This window comes from Pararge aegeria, chromosome 1 (assembly GCF_905163445.1).
Source record: "Pararge aegeria chromosome 1, ilParAegt1.1, whole genome shotgun sequence".
Classification (NCBI taxonomy): Eukaryota; Metazoa; Arthropoda; class Insecta; order Lepidoptera; family Nymphalidae; genus Pararge; species Pararge aegeria.
Genome location: NC_053180.1, coordinates 19,703,078 through 19,728,448, shown reverse-complemented (window position 1 = coordinate 19,728,448; position 25,371 = coordinate 19,703,078). Strand labels below are relative to the sequence as shown.

The 25,371-nt window shown below is 35.9% G+C and overlaps 2 protein-coding genes across 4 annotated transcripts in view; one reads left to right on the top strand and one right to left on the bottom strand.

The window, feature by feature from the left end:
• Positions 1–25,371, top strand: part of LOC120628018 (protein madd-4) — a 292,600-nt gene that overhangs the window by 145,079 nt on the left and 122,150 nt on the right. For all 3 annotated transcript variants that reach the window (XM_039898237.1, XM_039897428.1, XM_039896608.1), the window contains exons 4-5: positions 9,489–9,587; positions 22,126–22,272. In XM_039898237.1, coding sequence (XP_039754171.1) covers positions 9,489–9,587; positions 22,126–22,272 — 246 coding nt within the window. The remainder of the gene's footprint in view (positions 1–9,488; positions 9,588–22,125; positions 22,273–25,371) is intronic.
• On the bottom strand, positions 4,732–8,824 carry LOC120631623 (cilia- and flagella-associated protein 298-A). Its single transcript, XM_039901613.1, has 4 exons — positions 8,544–8,824; positions 7,123–7,293; positions 5,264–5,507; positions 4,732–4,991 (listed from the first exon to the last, which is right to left on the bottom strand). Exons 1-4 carry the CDS (start codon positions 8,748–8,750, stop codon positions 4,735–4,737), a joined length of 879 nt encoding a protein of 292 aa, XP_039757547.1. The 5' UTR covers positions 8,751–8,824; the 3' UTR covers positions 4,732–4,734.

Below are 25,371 nucleotides of genomic sequence, written 5' to 3'. Positions count from 1 at the left end.
GCTGACGTAATATATTATGTTATACGACATATATACGATATATATATATGACGTAATAGCATTATGTTAAGATATGTGTAGAATTTAACTTCATCCTTTTTGAAGAGTAACCCTCTTCAAGTTAGTTAGTAAATTCTTGTAGTTAATAACTGCTAGATACACTCAATCCCATAATAATATTATAAATGTTGAAGTATTGGTGTATATTTGTTGGTTTGTTACCTACGTTCGTCTCAACCGTTAAACCAATCTTGATGAAATTTGGCACACATATAGCTCGCAACCTGGAGATGGGAATGGTATAAATTTATCCCATATAATATAGTATATCTAATACATTCACTGAAAAAGCTGCATGTAAAAGTTTACCGAGGTATTTAATAAAATAGCATTTGTTTCCTTTGCCACTTCACTTACCTTGATTATATTTTGCATACAAATAGTTTACATAATTATTACTGCCATAGGATGCAATTTATTCCAGAAAAATAAATGATATCCGCCAATATAAGGGCGGACGAAGTCGCGGGCAATAGCTATTATACGATGCAAGTAATAAATTCAACGAGTTTCTCAGAAAAACCTTAATTTTCAACACAAGGACGGGTTTATCGTGCGATTTTAATGTATTATAAAGAGAAAGCAATGTTATCTCTTAACAAACTATGCTCATTTGATTTGATATTTTTAACTATGCGACGATATGGAAAATTTGAGCAAATAGAATAGTAAAATTCTGCCAAAATGTATGCGACATCTAGGATCTATAATTCCATGGTTCAGTGACAATGTAAAACGTGGGGAAGCTTATGAAAATATTATTTATATTGAAATTGAGGTTAACTGTCGTGTAATGAGTTACGTGTATGACAATAACGGTAAATTGTGGTTCATTATAACGTTAAAATCTAAATCTTCAAAGTACGAAAATAAACATTTTTTCCTCTCTTATATGAGGTGGGATACTAGAGCACTGATCCACAGCGCGGCTATAATACGGTTTGGTGGGCTCATGGCACATATTCTTTAATAATAAGATTTACAATTTGGGATCAACGAATTAATAAGTTTAAAAATATGTGTTAATATCCATCTATTACAGCGAGATTACTCTGCAAAGCAAACTAAGGTAAAATACTGCTGCGTTCCTCGCCAGCTTCTTCTCCGTAGCCAATCTGTGCCAAACCAGTGGCAGAGTTACTACAAACCTAACGATTTAAAAGTGCTTATAGAGTAAGCCTACTTTAAATAACGTTTTAGAATTTTGAAAAAATGTAAGATTCAAAACAAAAATATTAAGACTGAAAAATACCTCACAATTATTATCGGTCTGACCCGGGATTTGTACCCGGAATGTCGTGAGACCTGGTTAGTTAAAATGGTAACTACTAGTGGCTACAATCATTTAATGGGCGTAGACAATGAGCTACGATTAAATCTACGTTTTAGCTACGCCACATTATCAAAACAAACCCATTATAAATAAAGAAATCTGCAGGGAAACCAGTTACAGACATTGCTTATTTTTGCTTACTTTGGCCGGGCTCAGGTGTTAGTCCTACCAACAAAGTCGGCCCGCTAAGCAATTTAGCGTTCCGGTACGATGTCGCATAGAACCCGATTAGGGGGGCGAGTTAAAGATGTGGGATCTTTAACTCGCCCCCCTAATCGGGTTAGCCGGTTAGACTGCAACATCACTTCCCATGTGAAATTGCAGTCAAGGTGAGTAGGAAAGCCATTAAGGGTGAAAAAATGCACGCAACCAATTCACAATTAGCACTCCACAAGCAAAGTCTATACGCAATATCAATAAAAATATTTAACCATTTGCCAGATTTTATTCGGAGCACTGAAAATAAAAATGAATTTAATGAAATATAAAAAAAATACTTAGCTTTTCACTTATTCAGTAAATATTTATTTTGATGTTAATATTTATTTTGATATTGAGCATCCCCATTAAAATCGGTTTCCGTACTATACGATGTCTTACTTGTGTTTTGGAAATTCATAGTATTATTTAATTTAAAAACTGGGTGCACATACGTTACATTATCCTTACTAATATTTTAAATGTGAAAGTAAGTTTTTTTGTTACACTTTCACGCAAAAACTACTTAACCGATCCTCATGTAACTTTGTACACATATTCTTGGAAATATTAGAAGTAATATAGGATACTTTTTATCCCGACATTAAGCTCGGTTCCTTTGGGAGAGGGGATGAGTGTTTGACGATTTTACACCAAAACTCCGACAAATTATAACCCATTTAAATAATTATTTTTGTACTATAGAGGTTATAATATGTGTCTAATTTTGCCCAAACTGTGGTTGATACTGTCTGTGGAGATAGAGGACAGAACTCCTCAGCGGACAGCAGCAAACTCATTTAAGGTTTAGCGATACTGAATACTTTAATTTTTTTTAGATCTACAACAAATTTAATGACACATCAAAAAACAAAATCAAACGCAGACGAAGTCGCGGGCAACAGCTAGTATGATTATATTTATTTTAAATATTATATTATAAATGTAACATTACGGATTGTGCTGAATAAATTGAAATTGAAATGGTAAATTCATGCAGCACTGTAATGGACATACGACATTAATTGAGTACCTATATAAAAAGGCCTCCATAAAATACCTTTCTATACCGATCTGTCAAAAAGTTCCCATGTTAAAATTGTTAGCGAGCGAAGCTTTAGACCCAATTCGCGGGTAGAAGCTAGAATATTATAAAGGCGAAAGAATGTATGTTTGTTACTCAATCACGTCGCAACGATTGAACCGATTTAGCTGAAATTTGTTACAGAGATAGTTTGTAGTTTGGAATAGCACATAGGCTACTTTTATCCCGGGAAGTAAGCGATCTCTTCCAACTGGGGTAGCTGGAAGAGATCTGTTACAGAGATAAGCTTTTCTTTGTTCACTTCTTGTAGCATATGTTCTCATTCACATTTTTATAGTACTTTAATAATAAATAAATAGAATTCCCGGGCGGGATTCGCTGGTGTCAGCTAGTTTACTCTATAAATTCATCATTGCTCAGAAACTCTCCACCTGTACTATTGTAGACTGCGAAAATAATATGAAATGATTATTCGATAGTCTTTTAATTAACGATGCAAATTTCATATACAAACTGTGTCCGGCGAGCGGAAGTAATGCTTCGATTAATTATCAACTTATTGTTTTTCGGTTCAGCGGAGTGAAAAGTTGCATGTTTTATTGTCAGTGAATAAGGTGCTATAGGTGAAGCAGTGATAGACAAGTGGTTAGGACATCGGCCCCCCTTTCATGAAGACCGACTTCGGTCACTATGTGAGCTATGTGAGTTTTTAATTTGAGGTGAAGAAAAACACTGTGAGGAAACCTGCATGCCCATGAGTTCTCTATAACTTTCGCAATGCGTGTAAAGTCTACCAATCTGTAATTGGCCAGCGTGGACTACTCATTCTGAAAGGAGACCAGCAGGATGATTACGTTTTTAGCGACAGACTTGCAACAGGCGTAAATCTTGCAATCACTGCTGTCTCACGTCACTTTTGTTTAATTCAAAGTCAAAAATATCTTTATTCAAATATGCCCATAGGTGGCACTTTTGATGCGTACATAAGAATTACACGGTAGTGAGATGATGGCGATAACCACATTCGTAAACTTAAAACTAAAGCTACGAGGGTTCCAAACGCGTCCTGGTCTAAGAAGAAGCCCACAATAAACTTAGCCGGGTGTTTTTTTGTTATCACCATCTCACAATGTCATTTTAAATTATTAGAAGAGTAACCTGGTTAGAGCAATAATTCACACCCAAGCTTTTTTATCGATTACATAGTCCTTTATACTCTAATAGGACTTTTCTATAAGCTTACGTTTAATACAAACTTTGAACTTTTTAAGAGACATCTCCAAGGTAGTTAATTGAAGAATTGTATGCAATTTCCTTTAAACGAATTATGAATTTTATGTAACCTAGTAAATTGCACTGTAAGTTTATTCTTACTTCTAATGTTTAAATTATTGCAGTCAGATTTTTTCGTAAATTTAGAAATGTTTTTATGAAAGTACATTAAATTTTCAAATATGTACTGACTATACACTGTCATTATTGTATGGAAAAGTGACGTGAGCAGTGAGCCGTGATTGCAAGATTCACGCATGTCGCAAGCCTGACGCGAGATACGTAATCACTCTGACGCCCAATCTTGTGCGCTGGTAATAGATTGATGATGAATAATAATAAATGATATATTGACCGCATTGTCTAGTGATTAGCATGATCGACTACTGAATACGGGGTCGTGGGTTTGATTACCCATTCAAGCCAAGAATTGTATTGGGTTTTTCATTTGATATATAAATTCTCATTATAATTATTATTTACCCAATTTCTATTTGCCTAAGCAAAACATAAAAATACTAATCACAGATCAATGTGCCAGTTATCTAAATCCGTTTTAAAACAAATGTTCTAAGTACATTATTTCAGATAATTGTACAGTAAATATATGTTTTTTTTTTTATAAATTTAAAACTGAAATGTATCCATTATAAATAAAATGTATAACATGAATGCTACAAATCACATTTATTTATTTAACACAAACAAAACATAGTTTAAGGTTCTTTTAACTTTTAAACATATAGAGTTAAAACTTCTACTGTAGCAACTAAATTGAAAGGCACAAAGCAAATCCACACTTCAAAGGCACTAAAAGACAAATAATCTATTGCTTCATAACGGGTTTCCAAGATATGTTATTGAGACCGTGGAACTGTCGCTTCATGTCCTGCCCATCAGCCCATTTGGAATTCAGATAGTGGTCATCATCGTCCTGCTCCAATTTCTTCCACTCCTCCTGTTTCCTATAAGCCTGGAGCATAAGCTGCTTCCTGTCATCTTCAGTCATGATCGGCTCCCTTCCTGGAGCACCCTCGGATGAGGAGCAGAGTTTCACTGTTACCTTGGTCTTATCATTGTTACCTTAAATAAATTTAGTCATTTTAAAGCAGTTTTCATGATTTAAACACAGTTAAAGCAAGATTGAAGCGGTGATAGCCCAGTAGGTAGGACTCTGACTTTTACTGTCGGGGGACCGGGTTCGAAACTCAGCACGTAGGTGTGTGCACTTCATACATGCACAAAAGCACTGCCTAACTTTAATTTTTTATATAATTGGCAACAGAGGAGGATTTTCACCTTTAATGTCACTTTAATGCTTACCTAGGTCTAATCATAATAATTGAAAAACTTACCAAGATGGTCACTAATCTTATTTCCGTTCAGTAGTTTCTTCCCACAAGCCCATAGGCAAGCTCTCGCGGGATCAATGACCTCCTTGGAAGCCTGGGTACCAGATAGGTCTTCAACATTGTCTAATTCCATACGAACAGGATCGTGAGGCGGCAGGCCCGCTGGAAATACGATCTTAGTAGCTCCTCTAAGCTCATCGAGGGCCTTTGATACATCTTTCTGGGTTAAACACTTGTATAGATTTACCTGGAAATGTATTTATCATATATCCAAACTAGTTTATATTATAAAATCCACATATTTTTAACCCGAAAAAGTGCGAACATAATTCAGGGAGATAAACAACGTGTAAATGAAAACCGAAATAATGCTTCACAGACTTTAATGGTACATTATTTACTGTCTCTAAGACTTATCTATCAAACCGGAAATCTAATACTGAAAAAAATCAGATACAGCCTTAACATGACATGCAAATTAAAATCATGTGACTCCTGTCACTTTATTAGGTACGGTTTAGGTACACTTTATTACGTAGATACTATGCGCGTCTCGGTCTTTTATCTTCAATAGGATTGTCATAAGTTAACACTTAAAATGTTTTGAATTCATTTGTATGGAAAAATAAATTTGCTTATTTTGATTTAATATTTTTACAGAGTGATTCGTAATGAAATATACATATGCATCCTTTAATTTTTTTTGGTGATTCCTTTACACGTTGTATATAAAAGGGCTTTTTTAAATCAAGTTAGTCCTTGACTGCAATATCACCTGATGGGACGTGATGAAGCAGTCTAAGAGGGTAGCGGGCTGACTTAATCGGTTCGTATGTCGCATCATACTAGAACGCTAAATCACTAAATGTCTTGTCTTTAAGGTAGCTAGCTAAGGCCAAAGCCTCCCATCAGACCAGACCAGACCAGAGAAAATTTTGAAATAATTTTCTGAAGCAATATGCGTAAATTTATGCGTTAAGTTTCTTACAATATTAAGTGAATATACTGAAAACTGCAATGAATATAATATAATCCAAGTCTAAATGAACAAACGATATGGTGCTTTCCGAGTTATTAGTTGGTACGATTGCATTTTTTGAGTACATTTTTCTTCTACTGCAAGTAAGCTTTTAACGTAAAGGAATCAACGAAAATAAATAATTAACAGCAAATTACTACGTTTAATCTTACTTTACAAATCAAATACCAAAATAAAATTGATTAAAGCAATTAATCTAATAGGTAAATTAAGTAATGACGTAATTGTTCTGATTCTTTTATTTAAAGCGAATAAATTCGCACTTTAATTCATTATTCGAGCAGAAACTTGCGTTGTTATAAATCTTGCCAAGTTCCGTTTCGCACGATTCGGTTGGACTGTGCAATTCTTTCGAAAGTTGCTCGAGGAATTTGCCAAATATCTGACAAAATTTCGTATTAAATTTATCTGCAGCTTTAGCTTTTTTTTAAGCGGAATTATCTGCTTTTATGCAGTACCAAAACCTCAATATAAACCGTAATTCTAATATATCTCTACGTAAAAAACGTATGCAAATTGTCAGTTTACTCTTATAGCCTGTATGGTGGGAGTGTTCGGTCGTGGCTGGTTACATTTTAAAGACTAAGCTGTGCCAGGAATTAATTCTAACTATTAGCTGGATTCCTAACGATATAGTATACAGCCACAAAGCTATATTCGTACTACTACTGATTTTCGATTAATTGAAATATTGTTACGTTAGAATAAAAAAGCTAGTTAGAGAAGGGTGTAACCCTTCTCTAACACACAAAAATGAACATATACGTCATACAAACTCTAACACCAACATCTGTACGTCTTGGGGAAAAATAAAGTGTCTTACATGTTTCTTGCTAATGTACTCTTTAGCAGTTTCAGCTGCTTTAGCCAATACCGCTTGAAGGTTAGGTGGCGGGGCCAAACCACAACGTCGTCCCATCTCGTCCTTGGCTTCTACATAGCCAGTTGGAGCACAACGCTTGGCCCATGGATCTTCCAGTTTTAGTTCCGTTATCTGAGAAATACGTTTTAACCGTCTATATAATGGTTATAATCTGGGCTTCACTCGAGGAACATCCGGCTCCAACACCCTTCGGTCCACAAACGTGACCACCCCACTGCCATTTGATGTTAATTAAGCAGTACTACCTGTCTGTAATCCATTTGTAAACTTATACTCACAGTACAGTATTTAGCCAATTCTTTTTGTACAGCCAAGTGGGTAATAGGTTACGATATTAAAACTGGACGCGGTTCACTGTCTATTGTTGAACTTGATTGCTACCATCGAATTTAATATAATCTTGATTAATATATTAAAAAAAAGGTAATAGCCTTATGATTAAGACGTCGCCCCCTTTCAGAAGCACGCACTTCTAACTTTACGGAGTTATGTGCGTTTTCAGCAATTAAATTTAGACCCAAATCTTTAGACCCAATTCTGAAGTCCACTCAGAAGAAATCGCGGGCAGTCATGACAGAGGAGCAGTAGGGCAGTGGAGTCAATCGCTTGAGTCGAGTAAATGTTGACTTAACAATCATTCACTGTAAAGTCAAAATCTCCTGAGGATGCTCCGGTTTCGGAGCGAAGAAAGGGTACATTGCTGAACATTGAAGAAGATTTGGTGTGGAGTATAAGGATTGGAGAAATTATAAATTGCACCATACAGATTCTCCTGCTTTTAGCGGCTTAATATTCATTATATATATCATGGATTTCTGCAAAGTAACGCCTGCTTCTATCCAATATACATGATTTTATCGTAACTTTAACCGTTTACGCAACGCAAGTAGCGTAAGCTCTCAAAAGGAAAAAAAAAACCCGATTTGGAAATATTCATCGTTAGTGCTATACTCCTATTAGTCTCAGCGTATATATATACTCCGATAGTGCTATGCAACACTAAAAGATTTTTTTAAATCAGACTCGTACAGGAATAAATCAGCCGTTTAGTTGCAGTATAGATAAATAACCTAGATACCAACTGCAGCGCCATATGTCGGGCTGATTTGTAAATCTAAACCATCCAGGGTGCCATCCAAACGCATAAAAAAAAACATTTCAATCGGTCAAGCCGTTAAGAAGGAGTTCAGCGTCATACAGTAGAATTATGTATATATAGATAACCATGCATCTACTGCAGTGCCCTGTCAATTCTTAACTATTCTATGCTCTGTGCTTATTTGCCATCGATACGATGGCAAATAAGCACAGAGCACATGAGCACAAGCAGCATGCGCTTAGCCTCAATTGTCAAAGATTACCTGTTCCTCCGTTAAGCCTTGCATCTCTGGCGGTAGAAATGTACCGTGCTTCTGTAGTTCCTCTATTTCATAGCAAAGTCGATCCACTTTAAGTCTCCCGTTGAATATTGCCACTATGTCCTTAACAACTTCGTCGACCGAGTTGCTAACATTGGTTTCATATAAAAATTGACTTTCATCACCTCTTTTGACGTGAAGAATCACCATTTTACTTTATTTGCGTTTATTTAAAGCCTTTGTGAATATAAAGTTTAGCACAATAAATAAGTTAAGTTACATTGATCAAATGAAACATGCGGTTGCTATAGATACGAGATATTATATTGACAAGACATTTGTGTTACCATGGCATTCACTGACCTTTTGTGTGTTAAAATAGTCTATTCGAGTGGTTATATTTTCCCATTGCAATATAGCCTTCTTTAACTGCAATCTCACCTGCGGGTAAGAGATGTTGAAATCTAAATCTAACGGGTCTGTTAGGAGTATGTTAGAAAAACCCAGACCCCTTCGCGGTTTCTATGCGACATCGTTCCCGTGTTGGTAGGGTGGTATATAGCCACACTGAAGCCGCCTCCCACTGAGAAAATTCAGAAATAATAAATTCCCAAATGAACCCTGTCGGGGATAGAACCCGGTACCTCCCACTTAAAACCACGAGGCTCATCGGTGCACTAGGGAGTATGTCAAATAGGTCGGTAAACAAAATTAATAAAGGTAGTGAGGTAATTTAAAAAGTTTTTATTTATGTAATTAATAAATTGTCCACGGCAAAATATTTGCTTAGCTTTAATAATTGAACTGAAATGCCCAAAACAATTTAACAGATTGATACCGGAGCTCTTAAAATATCTTACATCTGCCTAATACTAGAGGAGGGATGATTTTTTAGCAAAGGGATGTTATTAAAATGATTATTATAATGAATTCATTTATTTGTTTCAGATATCCGGCCGTTGTGCTCACAGGCACGGCCATGACATATCGACAGAGTTTCCGGAAGTGAGCGATGGCCACCATGACAACAACACCCACCACGGAAAGGTAAGTTATCAACTAATCTTCAGAGTAAGATGTCAACTCAAACCGTTCGAGGTTTTTTAATGTGAAGACTGGTCTGGCGTAGCAGAGATAGAAACTTTTAATGCACATTAAATCCTGTACGAAACGTAGCGCAGGTTGACGTAAGGAAATAGAAATAACATAACAACTAAAACCATTTTAATACAAAATATACATAGATCTACATTCCAAGCTTATGTGAATTTTGCCGATACTGATTCTTGCAACTCGAGCTATGATAATGAATAAGAAACTCACCCATAATATAGCTAAAATAGAATGGAATAATTTTTATATATTTATTTTTATTGTTTTAACAGTGTAATTTGTTTTGGTGTTGTGAAAGGGAATAGTGCCAACAGTTGCCATTTTGTAGCGTTCAATTTTCTCACTAGTGCTAGTACTAGTGTAGTAGTAGAGTATTTACTTAACACTTAAAATTCTAAACATTAGACACAAATTAAGAACTGTCAAAAATATTCGTTGATATTATTATTGCCTTACTCATTAACTAAATTCTTATCTTATTTTATAAAATTATTTTTAACAAAAGTTGCTTCTTGCAGTAACAAGATAATTTGATCATGTATTTCAATCTACAAATTTTAGTATTTGTATGAATTTCGTACCGCCCATAAAAGTTTGGTCTCAAGTGTGGACTTTGGTCTCAGTCTGAAATTGGTCTTCAGGTCTTCGAACATTGCGTGTTGCCATGGACCTCATAAGAAGGCTCAATTAAATTCAGAGTTATTCATCGGGCTATGGAATGAGCTATGTGAGGAGTATCTCTACGTGATCAAATCAGAAATAAGTTGATCCGTAGAAAAATATCTCAGCCAGCACTTCGAATTTTGTCTATAAAATAATACACACGCTACTTTTCTTAAGTCAGTTCAAAACAGCAGATAAGAATATCAAACAGCTGTACAAGTTAAATCATTATTTCTCATTGTTATCTGGACTGTTAAATAAAAGCGACGCAAGCTATTCAGACTGGAGTGCGAGTGAAATGCGAAAATAATTGCAGGACGAGTGATTTGAGATTTTTCTTAATCTAGTTGCAGTTTTTGTCTGCGACTGTGTAGATTTGTTTTCTTAGCCAATTACACTCTTCAACATTATTACTATTTGCCATTCCAAGACTCACAAAGATCCATTGTAATGTTGCTATAATATATATATAGCTTTCAGTTTAATAAAAAAAAAAAAAAAATAGTATAACTAGCTGTTGCCCGCGACTTCGTCTGCGTTTGATTTTGTTTTTAAAGTATTCAGTATCGCTAAGCTTTAAATGAGTATAGTAGTATATATATATAACATGTGACTGCCAATTAATTATAGACAAATAATTTGAAATAAAATAAAATTGCGACTATAATTAAAGATCTAAGCTATCCTATCTCTTAAGTTGGACCAGACTGCTCACGGTGTACCAATTTAATTTTAAATCGGTTAAGTAGTTTAGGAGTCCATCGCGGACAAACATCGTGACAGGAGATTTATATATATTAAGATAGGTGTATTAAAGTTATACTTCTTTTGGCGCATTAGGGAAAAATGGTGAGAGTAATTTTTTAAGATGCGCGCGCACGTTTTAGTTTTTCTCAAAAAGGTATGACAGTTGACTTTTAATAATTCAAACAATACCTTTTTATATAGTTAGTGTCGTTTTTTTATACAAACGTAGAATAAGGCGAAAGCTAAAATTTTTTAACATATTTTTATCATGTTACGCCAAAGAAGTATAACTTCCAACGGGTGTACATGAGTACACACACGTTTTATTTTATTATTCTTGGACAAAAATGTGTCAGTTTTGTTTTTGATAGTCCTCTTCCTAGCATGATATTAATCCTTTTCCAAATGAATAGTGTTTTAATTATGTACCCGCAAATTCCTTTTTAAATTATTCAAATTGGACCTATCGTTTCGGAGTTACGGCGGGTATAGAAATGCTAAAAGCAACAAAAAATGCCGCGTCGCCTGGCCTCGCTTGTATAATAAAACTGGACTCGGTAGGTGGCGCTGCAATTAGGTTTTCGTTTTTTTTTCGACATATTAAAACCTGTAATAACCGATTTGATGCAGACTAAGTTGCGCGAGCCAGCAAATACTTTTCATAAGAAATCAGTTCATAAGATCTTTTTTATCTAGATTTCCTTTACTTGTATTTTAGCTTTAATACATAAAATACTTGGAAGTAAAAATGTTCAAACTTAGTCGTTTAAATAGGCGTATTAAGCCAAAATTTTGATAACAGATATATGTGTACGTTTTCATCTCCTTATTAAAATAATAGGGGCACTTTAGAGGCACTCAAATCCACCGACAAAAGCCACATAATCCTGAATAAAGCCGACGCAAACAATATGTCTCCATATTATCATTGTCTCTAAACAAGGCCGTAATAAAAACACAGCTCAGGCGGGAATTTACAATCAAAACGAACGCCATCAAAGGGTTGCGTATGGCCCAAGTGGTAACATGGTAAATAAATAAGAATATTTACTGAGCGCCAAGAAACTTATGAAGCACATACAACAACGACATAACACATTGAACATAAGTTGTCCAATTGGCGGCCTTATCGCTAGAAAGCGATCACTGCCACGTAAACAAACTGCATAAGACATAACTTGTGACAGGTGGGTTATCATGGGTGTAGAGAAATAATATATTTAATATATACACTTATTCAGATATATATACTTCATACGTAAATACGTTATACATACATTACACAAATATATAAACACAATACAAAGTGGATAAATAAGAGAAAAAGTCAGGTAAAGCCAGAGGAGAAGTAAAAAACTAAAGCTTATAGAGGAAAAAAGTGCGCTTTCACTAGTCGCTTAAATGCAACTGGGAATTAAGCTCGCCTAATATTAGAGTTTGTCATATCAAATATATAAACTACTAGCTGTTGCCCGCGACTTCGTCTGTGACTGTCAATTCTTCTTCTTCTCAGTCGGTTCGCTCTTGTCAGAGCGGTCGTGGTCGTCACTTAAGGGTTGTGGCACGCTTGACTATTCGTCGCCACTCCTCTCTGGCAGCTGCCTTTATTTGGTCAGCCCATCTCATGGGCGATCTAAAATTGCTACTATAATTGAAGATCCTATCCTATCTCTTAGTTGGACCAGACTGCTCACGGTGTGCCAATTTAATTTAAAATCGGTTAAGTAGTTTAAGAGTCCATCGCGGACAAACATCGTGACAGGAGATTTATATATATTAAGATAATATTGACGTTTTTGGTGCGTTGTGGCATGTTGTGACAATGTCCGTAACGAGCCGTTAAGTCCATCTTCGTCCGTTATATTTATACTTCTGACTTTATTATTGAAAATACTACCTTCTGTTTGGTATAATTATCGCATCAGTAGCTAAGTGTTAATAACTAAGAGTTAGCTAAACCAGCTACAACTATAATAATTTATAACATTCACCCGGCTACTAACTTATGCCAAATATACTCGTATAATAAGCTTGACGACCTCTCTGGTGCAACGGTGAGCGCTGTACATTTAAGCAGGGGGTCGTGGGTTTGATTCCCGGCAGGGGCCATTTGGGAGTTTATAATTTCTGAATTTCTCTTGTCTGGTCTGTCTGGTTTGACCAAGACTTGCTACCAAGCGATTTAGTGTTCCGGAGCGAGTCGCGTGGAAACCGATTAGGGTTATGACTACCATACTCACTAACAGGTTAGCCCGCTACCATCTTAGACTGCAACATCACTTACCTGTGAGGTTGCAGTCAAGAGCTAACTTGTAGAGAAACAAAAAAAAGCTGAAGACGTAGTACCGATTTGTTACTAACAAACCTAGTTACTATGGATTGAGCTTATTGTCAATTAGCCCGCCCGCCTTAGTTTATCAATTGCACCATAATCAAGCGACATGATTCGAAACAACAGTGGCATATGCAAATTCTGCAAGAGCCACCTTCAATTTGTCAGTCCTGCTTGCCTGCATATAAAGCCTCGTACGTTCTGTTTTTGCGAAAGTTTTCAATGGTTTTTCAAAAGCCGATCGAATTTATAGGCTTCTACTGAAATAGTCATTTATGCTGAGAATTTCAAGATTTAATTCATAATTAAAATTTTTCATGTAGGCCTACCACAGGCACTTATAAAGCGTTCATCCATCATATTTCTTTACATAATTGTAAGGGGATGGTGGTAACTTCGTTCGCCAACTTAAACCTAAAGCTATTAAATGGCAGTTACCTTGGCCAACGAATTAGTTTGGCCATCCAAAGGGGCAATGCTGCCAGCATCTTGGGAACTGTGCCTCGCTGCGGTGGTTTCGAGGACGTTTTAGATTTTATTTAGTTTTTAAATAGTTTATTTTAGGTTATAGTTATGTATTAATAAAAATTATATTTTATTAAATGGTATAAACTGTATAATGTATGTATATAATGGTATATGAGCTAAAAAAGTGACTTACAGTTTGCCATTTCCGGCGTGCACTATTATTAAAGCAGTGAACTGACGAATAGGTTTTTTTTTCTTCTGGCTTTACACAGATTAACGTCAGGTGTATATATGTTTAACTAAAGTTAGGGAAGCTTCAAATATAAAATATCAGGAGAAATTGACTGACGAAAAGGGCGGGAAGTGACACATGGCGGACGCGGCCCCCCAAACACTTCCCCAAATCTACCGCAAACCCAGCCCGAAACGGACTAGTGCTGTCTTTACTGCACATACCGCAGTACCAGCACCATTCCCACAGCAGCTAGCCGCCAATATATATATATTTTTTTATTGATTTATAAACTGGTAACAATCAATGACGTTATCACTAGAATAACATAAATTGAATATAAAGACAGGAGATTGAAACCTTCTAGAAATTACCACAGCATGCATTTTACGTCTGTTCTTTAGTGACATTATATTGTACGAACGTAAGCGTGATTCGTACGAGTTTTTTTTTATTCCACTACAAGTTGGGCCTTGACTGCAATCTTAACTAGTGGTAAGTGATGACGTAGTCTAAGATGTTAGCGGCCTAACCTGCGACTTCGTACCGAAACACTAAATAGCTTAGCGGCACGTCTTTGTCGGTAGGGTGGTAGCTAGTCACGACTGAATCCAGACTTGCCCAAAGGAAATGCAGAAATCATTAATTCCCAAAATACCCCTGCTGATAGTTGAACCCAGAACTTGCAAAAACCACAGCTCTGCGCCAGGGAGGTCATCAGGGCCAGCTAGATTTTGCTTGAATACGCCACTACGCAACTTAACCTAAGTTGCGTATTGGCGTATTCATAAAAAGTAAATAAAAGTGAAATACACTTAATGAGAAATTAAAATTAATATAAAGAAGTGGTAATATATTATCTAGTTAATGTGATACAAAATTAGCACTAAAATAATAATAGTTTATTAAAAAATTAAACAATGCTTTTTTGGCTTATTTTTTATTGATTTAAAAGAGTGCTCGCAAAAAATGTCTTCGTAGACTTTAGGTAGACTGTTGTATAGTAGCCCTCCCTAAACTTCACTCAGAGATATTTGATCATACGTATTGGTCTCTCTTAAGGAGAGCGTTAACTTAATAGTACCTTGAGTATAAATCATTGAAAACACAAATGTTTGCATAAAGTCAAGGCAACTTTTATACATAAAGAGAATTCTCGAATCAAACGTAATCCAATTATTTTGTGCATTTCACTCGCTCTCGAACAAGTCACTTTTATTTAAAAATGAGAAAGCATTGCATTCATCTTTTATTGATATGAAAATATATGGGAAAGTTTGAAATATCGTCGTTCGCACAGTGGGGCTGATGAAATACTACAGAAACATTTTCATTATTTAAACGTTTTTCTTTAAATACTCATCATCACATCATCATCATCATCAATTCAACCAATTGACGTCCACTGTTGGACATAGGTCTTTGGTAGGGAGTTCCACAATCCACAGTCCTGAGCCGCTTGCCTCCAGCGACTCCCAGTGACTCGACTGATGTCGTATGTCCACATCACTGGGGCCAGACCTACGCAGAGTTTACCGGTAAACTCTACTTTCGCAGGATCTGCATTCCAGCACCCTTACGTCCATTGGTTCTCTGAGCTATGTGCCCTGCCCATTGCCACTTATGCGTCGACTAGACTCGCTGAGCTATGTCGTTATCTCTAGCTCTTCTACGGATCTCCTCATTTCTGATTTGATCACGTAGAGATACTTCTAGCATAGCTCTCTCCATCGCCCGCTGAGTGACTATGAGCCTCTTTATGAGACCCATAGTAAGCGACCACATTTCAGATCTGTAATACATCACTGGCAACACGCACTGTTCGAATAGTTTAGTATTGAGGCACTGAGGGATTTTGGACGAGAAGATGTCACGAAGTTTTCCGAACGCTGCCCGTTCGAAAACTTCGTGACATCTTCTCCGATCCGAGTTGGATTCGGCGGTTCATCTCTTTCTCAAAATTGGACTTATCTAACTAGATAGTATGTCCTAGGTATATGAACTCGACTACAATTTCGAGAGCAGAGTTCCCAACTATAACTGAGTGGAGCGGAACATAAGCGTTAAGCAAAATTTTAACTTTGACTTTGACTTTGATGAATACAATACAAATAAATACCAACACTGAAAAACATTCATGTTCATCACACAAACATTTATGCAGTTGTGGAAATCAAACCCACGGCCTTGGACGCAGAAAGTAGGAACTGTCTATTAATCACCGAAGTACAGTAAATTAGTATATTAATCACCACCGCTATATTAAGATATGTGGCTGTACTAATAACTCGGCCTTGTAGGGATCATCTACCGATGAATATTAAAAATATGAAAAGCGGGGCTTAAAAACCGGTTATTTCCTCAAACCTTACAAATTTTAAAACGAAAATGAATAATAATAAGGGTTTCGTTGTAAAAAAAAACTGATAAATATTTAGGAACACGTTTATCTTCATCCTATTAATAACCGTGCTGGAAACTGGCCTCCTCTCTCATTTGGAGAGTGGAGGCCAGTGTCAGGAGCGATGATGAGAGGGGAGAGCATCACTCTTGAATGCTTGTTGGCGGGTTGAACGATTCTTATCACAAGTTTGTTATAATAACCAGAATCATATAAAAGTGCTCTCCGTGGTGGGTAGACCACGCCTACTTCCGAACTCCATTTTGCAAAATTCTTAACAAAAAAACTCCATCGCCTTACAATTTTTGGCCCGGTGTGGGTATCAAACCTAAGACCTCATGAATTGTAATCAAACAAGCTAACCACAATGAGGCACTCTAATGATAGTGGGAACAGTATAGCGAATGGAATGTATTACTCGAATAGTGTGCGATTTCTTTGCGTGAGCGTCAACCGGGTTCATTGTCCGCTTGAGTATTATGTCGCACTTAGTAGCTTGACGAGGAGCTGTGTCAGCTCTCAGGCTTACGTTAATAATAATTAATCTACTCTCTTCTGGAATCAAGACTACAAGACGCGTGTGCAAGAAAATAGTCTGCGTCTTCTCTTGCTCTCGTATTACCTTGCCTCGCCTCCCAAACTCTCCATTCAGTATCAGTTCTATGGGAAACTATTGACATCATTAAGAGCTTGGACAACTGGTATCATTTCAGCCTCCGCACTCATGAGATGTCTAAGTAAAGTGAGCAGAGTGTGAGAGATGAGTAGGGACAGAGTCATAATATTAAATTAAAATAAATCCATATTTTTATCAAACTAGGCATAGTTTATAAGCACTTTTGAAACATCAAGTCAATCGGTTTGTAGTGACTCTACCCTCTACTACTACTTGTTAGATTGTATCACAATATAAAAATCCATGTTGCTCTGATATAATACACCCTGTTAGGAAACTGGTCCATAATAAAATAACCGAACATGAGATAACAGTCTCAAAGTAAACGTTATTCTCATCCCGCGTCAAGATTAATTGAACGTTAAACAAATTTCCATCCTAACGTAATCAAATATTAACTCTATTTTATAGCAATAGGGTTACTTATCCCACGTCATTTCTATCAAGCCCGTGTAACTTTGCAAATAATTGTTATTCCGGTCAGTGATATGTAAAAACGGTGCGTGATGAAAATATCATATTGCGGTATCGAAAAAATATAAATAAGTATGGAGTAAAGTGGGTTTAGTGTAGATTGATATTGGTGTCGATGCGGGCATAACAAAAAGTAAACAAATTTCAGTACGCTGCGTATGTTTCTTACATTTTTTATAAATCCACTACAATTTAGAGGTTGCGTTAAGTGAATATGTGATCTAAGATGTTAGCTGTTAGGGGTTAGGTTTAAATTAATTCCCTAAATCAAGATTTACGCGACATCGTACAGAAAAACTAAAACACTTTGTGGCACATCTTTGTTGATATGGTAGTAACTAGCCACGACCGGCCTCCCACCAGATCTAGAAAATTCAGGATTTATAAATTCCTAAACTGCCCCTGCCGAGGGTCAAACCCGAGATCTCTTAAAGATGGTACTTTTAATGCATAAAAAATATGTACGCCTCGTACACAATTTTTTTTACAAATAATAAATTAATTGTAAAGTGTATAAAAAAACTTGATACTCTTTAATTTTTTTTTTTTTTATACACTTTACAATGAATTTATTCAGTCAAATCTCCTGAGGATAGCAAATTAAGCTTAATTTTCATAGTTCTGGTACACAACAGTGATTAGCAATGCCAGGGAGGTCCCTAAATCGTATTTGCTTTATATCATTCCAGTTTGCACCAGTTATTTAATTTCAGAACTGGATTCGAATGTTGAGCATTATTCAAAGCTATTTATAGTCGATTTATTATGTTATACGCCGACGCTAAAAGAAGGATGTGTAGAACTGCGACGCTACTAGCACAAAGTATTTTTTTGTGAGTTCGTAGATTCGATTCCCGAGTTCAACAAAAGTATGTATTTCTAAGATTAAGGAAATTAGCTTTGTTCATACCCCGTGATGCAAACAACACGTTAACCCACTGCTTCTAGTAACTATCATGTGCAAGTTAAATCCATAATGGCATCTAACTCGTATTGGAGCAACGTTTAGGGTGTCAAAGTCAAAAGCAAAGATTTCACTATTATCTCACCTGGTCTCTGATGCAGTCTAAGATAATAGCGGGCTGACCTGTTCGAGCTATGGCAATATAGACGTTTTTACGTCATATCGTACCGGAACACTAAATCGCTTGGGCTAAGAAGGAACCCATAGTAAACTAAGCAGGGCACTCTTTTGTTCAAGACTCTATACCCTTTTCTTTTATGAGAGAGGAAGCCAGTGCAATGCAATGGTACATTATTGGATCAAAACCGTGATATAGAGTCTAAGCCCACCAGATTGCTCATTCATTGCCCAAAAAAAGTGTATTCTTGAAAATAGTATATCTTGTGAAATAGGTATACTTACAGTTGCCTCGCAATATATTTATAATAATATTATCTTTATTAAACAAAACATAAGTAATTATAAACAAAAAGTCGATATAAACAGTCGACTAACTAGAAACGGACATAAATTAGTGATATCTGCATATCGTCCGAGAAAAGTACAGAAATCCTTTGTGGGGATGGGTATATGCTTTTATAACATGATACCGAAGGTAATATTAGATCTACCTTTACCTAAGTTTAAACAATATATTAAAAAAAACATTTAATAAATCGTGGTTACTACACGATTGATGAATTCCTAAACGACAAGGCTGCTTGGAAGCAGGCCACTCCGCTCCCAACTCTCACAAAACAGAAAAATTCTAAAGATTGTTAAACTTTAAAATGATGGTGGAAAAGAGCAATCTGCTGAGTTTCTTGCCGGCTCTTCTCAGTGGAATCTGCCTTCCGAACCGGTGGTAGAGTCACTACAAACAGACTTGACGTTTCATAAGTGATTATAGGCCTACTTGAAATAAATGAATTTTGAATTTTATAAACATAAAAGCCACTAAGTATAACACACAGGCACAATCGGCCGTATTGCAAAAAGCTTCCTAAAATTTCTGCCCGGCCACCCAAAAAAGGAAAGGGGGAAAAAAACTTAGGCTATAGGGTTGGGTTGTACACAAGAAGAAGTGGTAAGTATATTATAATATACACAAATACCAAAAATAACCAAATTAAAAAAATACCAATCATTCCATCATGCCAAGTATAAGCCTAAAACACAAAGTAGAATGACTCAGAAGTAAATAAAAAAACAAATAAGGTGGTGGTAAAAGAAGTGTTTTATGATGTGTATTAAAGTACATAATAAAATACCTTACTTTATGAAATCATTAGGAATTAATAAATTTAAAAATATAATTTTTAAATGGCTTAATGTGTTTAATTATTATGACATGAAAAACCTTTTTAAATTATTATTTAATAATGATGTATAATTTGGGAATACGAGATTAAAATTGAATTGATTATAAATGACGTGGACTTATTTCTCCTAAAATATTGTTTTAATTCCGTAATCTCTTGGTATTTAGCCAACCACAGAAGTATATACGAGTAGATTGTGTATTATACGTTGTGAAGATCTAGACTTTGTCTCTAACACTAGATTACGCCCGGGATTCACAAAGATTAGACAAAACCATCTCGTTTGTAGCGCCTGGCTTTAAACTGAGACTATGTAATGTTTAGTCAGATACGCTGATGATAGGAGCAGGAATGATTGTAAATGTTGATGTTGGAAAAGAGCAACTGCTGAGTTTCTTTTCGGCTTCTTCTCGGTAGAATCTGCATTCTGAACCAGTGGTAGGGTCACTACAAAATTGACTTTTCTTATAAAGTAGGTACTTAAAATCGGTCGGTTTTGTTTAGAACGAAAAGGTAAATTAAACAAAGTGCAATACAAAGAATCACCAATTTGTAATCTCATAGATTACCTTCTTCTTTAATATAAAAAAATTTTAGTCCCCAATCGAATTTTGTCTTGAATCCCGAACTCGTGCTCGAATATTTATTGGTTAAGGTATGAGAAGTCATTTGCGTCCATCTTTTTTTTCATTTATTTTGGCAAGCTATCAAATAGGTCCTATTTACGTTTAATTAAATATTTTTAAGATACTGAGATCTCCCAAGTGACAATAAAAATACTATTATTTATGAAATCTATGAATATCTCCACAACAAAAAAAAAATAGGTTATTCTTCACCATTTTCTTTTATTGGTTAGCCGCTGCACACAATTTTCTCGACAGAGAAATGCCAAAGTAAATGTCAACGAATGAAGAAACTAACCGAGATATTAATAAAATAAAACACTGCTCTTTTTAAGAAGGTCCCACAGATGGCTCTTATTTGTGGACTTTACATTAAAAATTTATGCATTCTAGGGAGATGATAGCAATATCGTTTGTAACGCGATTTGGTTGTTTTATAGAACGCCTAAACAATTGTTTCCCAAACGAATGAAAGAATGAATAAAATGAATTTGTTCCTTACAGAACATTATACTCAGTGGTGGGTATTAACAAATACTATATTTACTTAAATTTACGCTCAAGGTAGTATTGCTGAATGGTTTAAATTCTATAAAACAGAATGGGACGTATGTACAAGTATATATCGAAATTTAATTTAGTGGCACACACAGAGCGGCGCTGGGTTATTTGATGTGGCTCCAATGGGGATTGGAAATGTAAATTGTTACGAACTACATCTTGATATTCGGAGCTGTGGCTTCCAATTAACGAGTTAACTGGTCTTTGGAGCTGAAAATAAACTGTCGAGAATCAAACGATTAAGCGACCCATTTACTCGAGCAATCTGAATCGTTGAAACATTGTAAACTTACAATCAATCAATACAACCCGTTACTGTTTTTACCGTACAACATGTTACTGTGCCTAACTTAAAAACATGGAATTCTTACAGTCTTTGAAGTTTAAACTCCTATTTTTTCCAATTACGGATAGATTTTCTAAATAAAAAGGACTGTATGTTACTTCCTACTGTGTGTTTTATCTTCCACCTGCCCTCAAAAGTCATATATACAAATCGAGCTATTAAGTAAGAACACACCGACATATTTAAAAAATAGTTTCTTTGTTACCGAATATACCCGTCCTTAGCCCAACCGACTTCGATTACCGAGACGCATTGCTAAACTTTGGAGTTAAGTGCCTTTTAAGTAATTTAATAACTTTAACGATGCAGTACAAGGAGAGTTCTCCATAACGTTCTCAAAGGAAATCTCTCTCGTTTGCAAGGGCTATCACAGCCCAGTGGTTACGACTTCGAATTCACATTCGGGGGATCCAGTTCGAATCCCAGAACGCACCGCTAACTTTTCTAACTTATGTGCGTTTCAATTAATTAAAAACTTCACTTGCTTCAACGGTGACGGAAAATATCGTGAGGAAACCTGCATGCCCGAAAGTTCTCCAGAATGTTCTCAAACGTGTTTGAAGTTCACCAATCCGCACTGGGCCAGCGTGGTGGACTACTGCATTAACCCCTTCTCATTAATGGCCGGTAATAGATTGCTATGATGATGCTGATGTATTTCAACATTTGTCTTTTTGGCAGGACGGTCGCGCGGGGTGGTCGCAATGGAGCGAATGGTCGCTGTGCTCCCGGACGTGTGACGGTGGCGTGTCGCGCCAGTTGAGGACCTGCTCCTCACCAGCTGGCTGCCGCGGGGAACCAGTCCGGTACAAGATATGTAACATGCAGGTAAGAATTATCTTTACATGCGTTAAATAACTAGTAGTTAGGGCTTCGGCTTTCTTAAAGGGGGACCGAGTTCGATTCTCGGCGAAGAATACGCCTCCTCCACCTCTTGATTTTTCGGAACTATTTCGGAAATATTTTTAATTTAAGCAATTTAAATGTCATTTGCGTTATCGGTGAACGAAAACATCTCGAGGAACCCTGCACGCAACGTTTAACTGTTAACGTTTCAGAGTTACTGCTTTTCAAATAATTAGAGTATATTTTTAACGGTGCAGGAAAAAATCGCGGCACGCTTAAGAATTCATAACTCGGCCAGCGTGGTGGACTACGGCCTTAGCCCTTTTCATTCTGAGAAGAGACGGGTACGGTATAAAGATAATAGCGGAAGAAATAGAGAGACCTAATAACAATGGGTCGATGGCGCAGAGGGACTTTTCCGAATGGAAATTCCAGAATGGTATTGGTACTTAAAGATGCAATTATTTACGATACTGTCAGTAAAAAAAAACAACAATGAAAACAAAGCCGCTGAATGACGCAATGGGCAGCGACCCTGCTTTTTGAGTCCAAAAGCGTTGGGCTCAATTCTCACATCTGGAAAACGTTTAAAACGTAACAAAACTTATATTGCCACAAAACATACTAGTAAAAACACAAGGAAAACAGTAACAGTGCTATATATATTATATTTATTTATATTATATTCATAGAAATATTCATCAGCTATCTTAGTACCTATTTCAGAAGCTATGCTTACTTTGGGGCTAGATAGCGATGTGTGAAGTGTCGTAGTATATTTATTTATTAAAAGAATTGAATTAAAACTACTTAGTAAAAACACTACTTTGGAATTAAAAAGAAAGTTTTTGTAGAATCGCTTAAGGAAACGATATTGAGCTTTTAAAAACCGTTATTCTATGCGTTAAATGTGAACCTGAAGAGAATTCTGTGTGTACAGAAAATGTTCAGTTTGAGTTTGCTTTAGAACAATTTCAATAATGAGAATTATTCGGAAGGCATAACGCTAAACCACGTTCTAAAAAATAATATTGTATTCATTTCTCATCAAAAAGATTTACTATATAATTATTTTTTACTATTCTTCGAGTATAAGAATTTGCTTAGATGAAATACCTATAGAATTGAGATTTCCTTTCAGAAACTAGAGGTGTAGAGCCATAAAAACGTATGGCACGTAAGTACGTAAATACATTTTTTACGAGCTGAAAAAGAAACCCATTTAGTTTTGTTTACACTCAATTTTCTCGACACGGTTAAACGGTTGTTTTAACCTATAAAACTTTGATTTACACCGGCACTAACTGGAAAATTAGTTCGTACCTCGTTAACGGCGTGAAATATCCTAATACATTTTTCCTCCTCGTGAGCATCGGCGTCCCACACATTTTCTCCTTCATTACACAACCAATTAATGCTCGTAGCTGTTTTATTTTCTGCTTGATTTTATCGTTTTTTTTCTGTCTAAGATGATGTTGAAGCCTATAAATAGACCAATACTTTGCAGGGCATGCAATAATGCGTCCGACAAAGTGCTTTCCTCCGTCCATCACAGGCGGCCGACTGGCGCAGTGGGCAGCGACTCTGCTGTCTAAGTCTAAGGCCGTAGGTTCGATTCCCACAACTGGAAAATGTTTATATGATGAGCATAAGTGTTTTTCAGTGTCAGGGTGTTTATCTGTATATTATAAGTATTTATGTATATTATGCATAAAAATATTCATCAGCCATTTAAGTACCCATAACGCAAGCTACGCTTACTTTGGGGCTAGATGTTAGAAATTAGAAATTTAAAGAAGTTAAAATAATGACGGTGCATAGTCAGTACATATATGAAAATTTAATTTATGTCCATAAAAATACATCAAAATTTAAAAAGAAAATGCGCTGTAACAATATAAATATTAGAAGCAAAAATAAACTCGTTGTGCAGTTTACTAGGCTACACAAAATTGCAAATTCATTCAAGGGCAATTGTATATTATTTTATAACAAATTACCAAATGAAATCTTTGAGTTGTCTCTCAATAAGTTCAAAGTTTATATAAAACGTAAGCTTACAGAAAAATCCTATTATAACATTAAGGATTATTTAAACGATAAAAAAGCTTGGGTGTGAATTGCTCTAGCTTCATAGCTTAATTTAAATTTACTGGAAGATGGTGATAACAAAAAAATAAATTTACCCGGCTAAGTTTGTTGTGGGCTCTTCTTAGACCAGGGCGCGTTTGGAACCCTCGTAGCTTTAGATTTAAGTTGGCGAACGAAGTTATCACCATCCCGTTACAATTATGTAAACAAATATGTATGAACGCTTCATAAGTGCCTACATGAATAAAGAAATTTTGAATTTTGAATTTTTGATGGCGATGTGTGTGTTGTCGTAGTATAGTTATTTATTTATTTTATCAACCTGAGACGTAAATGTTAAGCCCCATACGTCGACACTGTAGCTGACACTTTATCTCTACAAATACCTAGCAAATGAACTCCACTAATTTCAAAAATACATTATAATGTCAAAGTATTGGTGATTAAACATATGTATTATTTTTATTTACATGCTATAAAATTATGATATGAACATAAGTATGTAGTTCTAAAGAACTTGTATATATTATGTTAACTTCAGTTGTATTCAAATGTTGTACACCAGGAATGGTTTAATGCATGTAATTTTTTGTGTTCCAAAATAAATAAATAATTAAATGAATATGGTAAACAATAATCATAGAAAAAACTATGACACGGAGCGTAGAAATTACTACTGGAATTCTGCCTTTTAATAAGCAGACATTTGATGCGTAGGTAGAAAACGGTAAAGTACCCATAGGTACTTGGTTGTGCAGCGTTCAGGAAACTTCGTGACATCTTTCCGTCCAAAATCCCTATTGCCTGAAGACCAAAGTTTTCGAACAGTGGGTGTTGCTAGCGATGACTTATGGATCTGAAATATCTCAGAGCCACTCAGTGGGCGATGGAGAGAGCTACTCAATTAATATCACTACGTGATTAAATAAGAAATGAAGAGATCCGTAGAAGAAATAGAGTTACTGACATAGCTCAACTAATCGCGAAGCT

What these genes read in the sequence shown, in the direction of transcription:
- LOC120631623 (XM_039901613.1), bottom strand. Translation starts at nt 8,750, where the DNA reads ATGGTGATTCTTCACGTCAAAAGAGGTGATGAAAGTCAATTTTTATAT. An exon ending in AAGGCTTAACGGAGGAACAG is followed by an intron (nt 7,294 to 8,543) that starts GTAATCTTTGAC and finishes CGTATTTCTCAG; the next exon opens with ATAACGGAACTAAAACTGGA. An exon ending in TAAGATTAGTGACCATCTTG is followed by an intron (nt 4,992 to 5,263) that starts GTAAGTTTTTCA and finishes AATTTATTTAAG; the next exon opens with GTAACAATGATAAGACCAAG.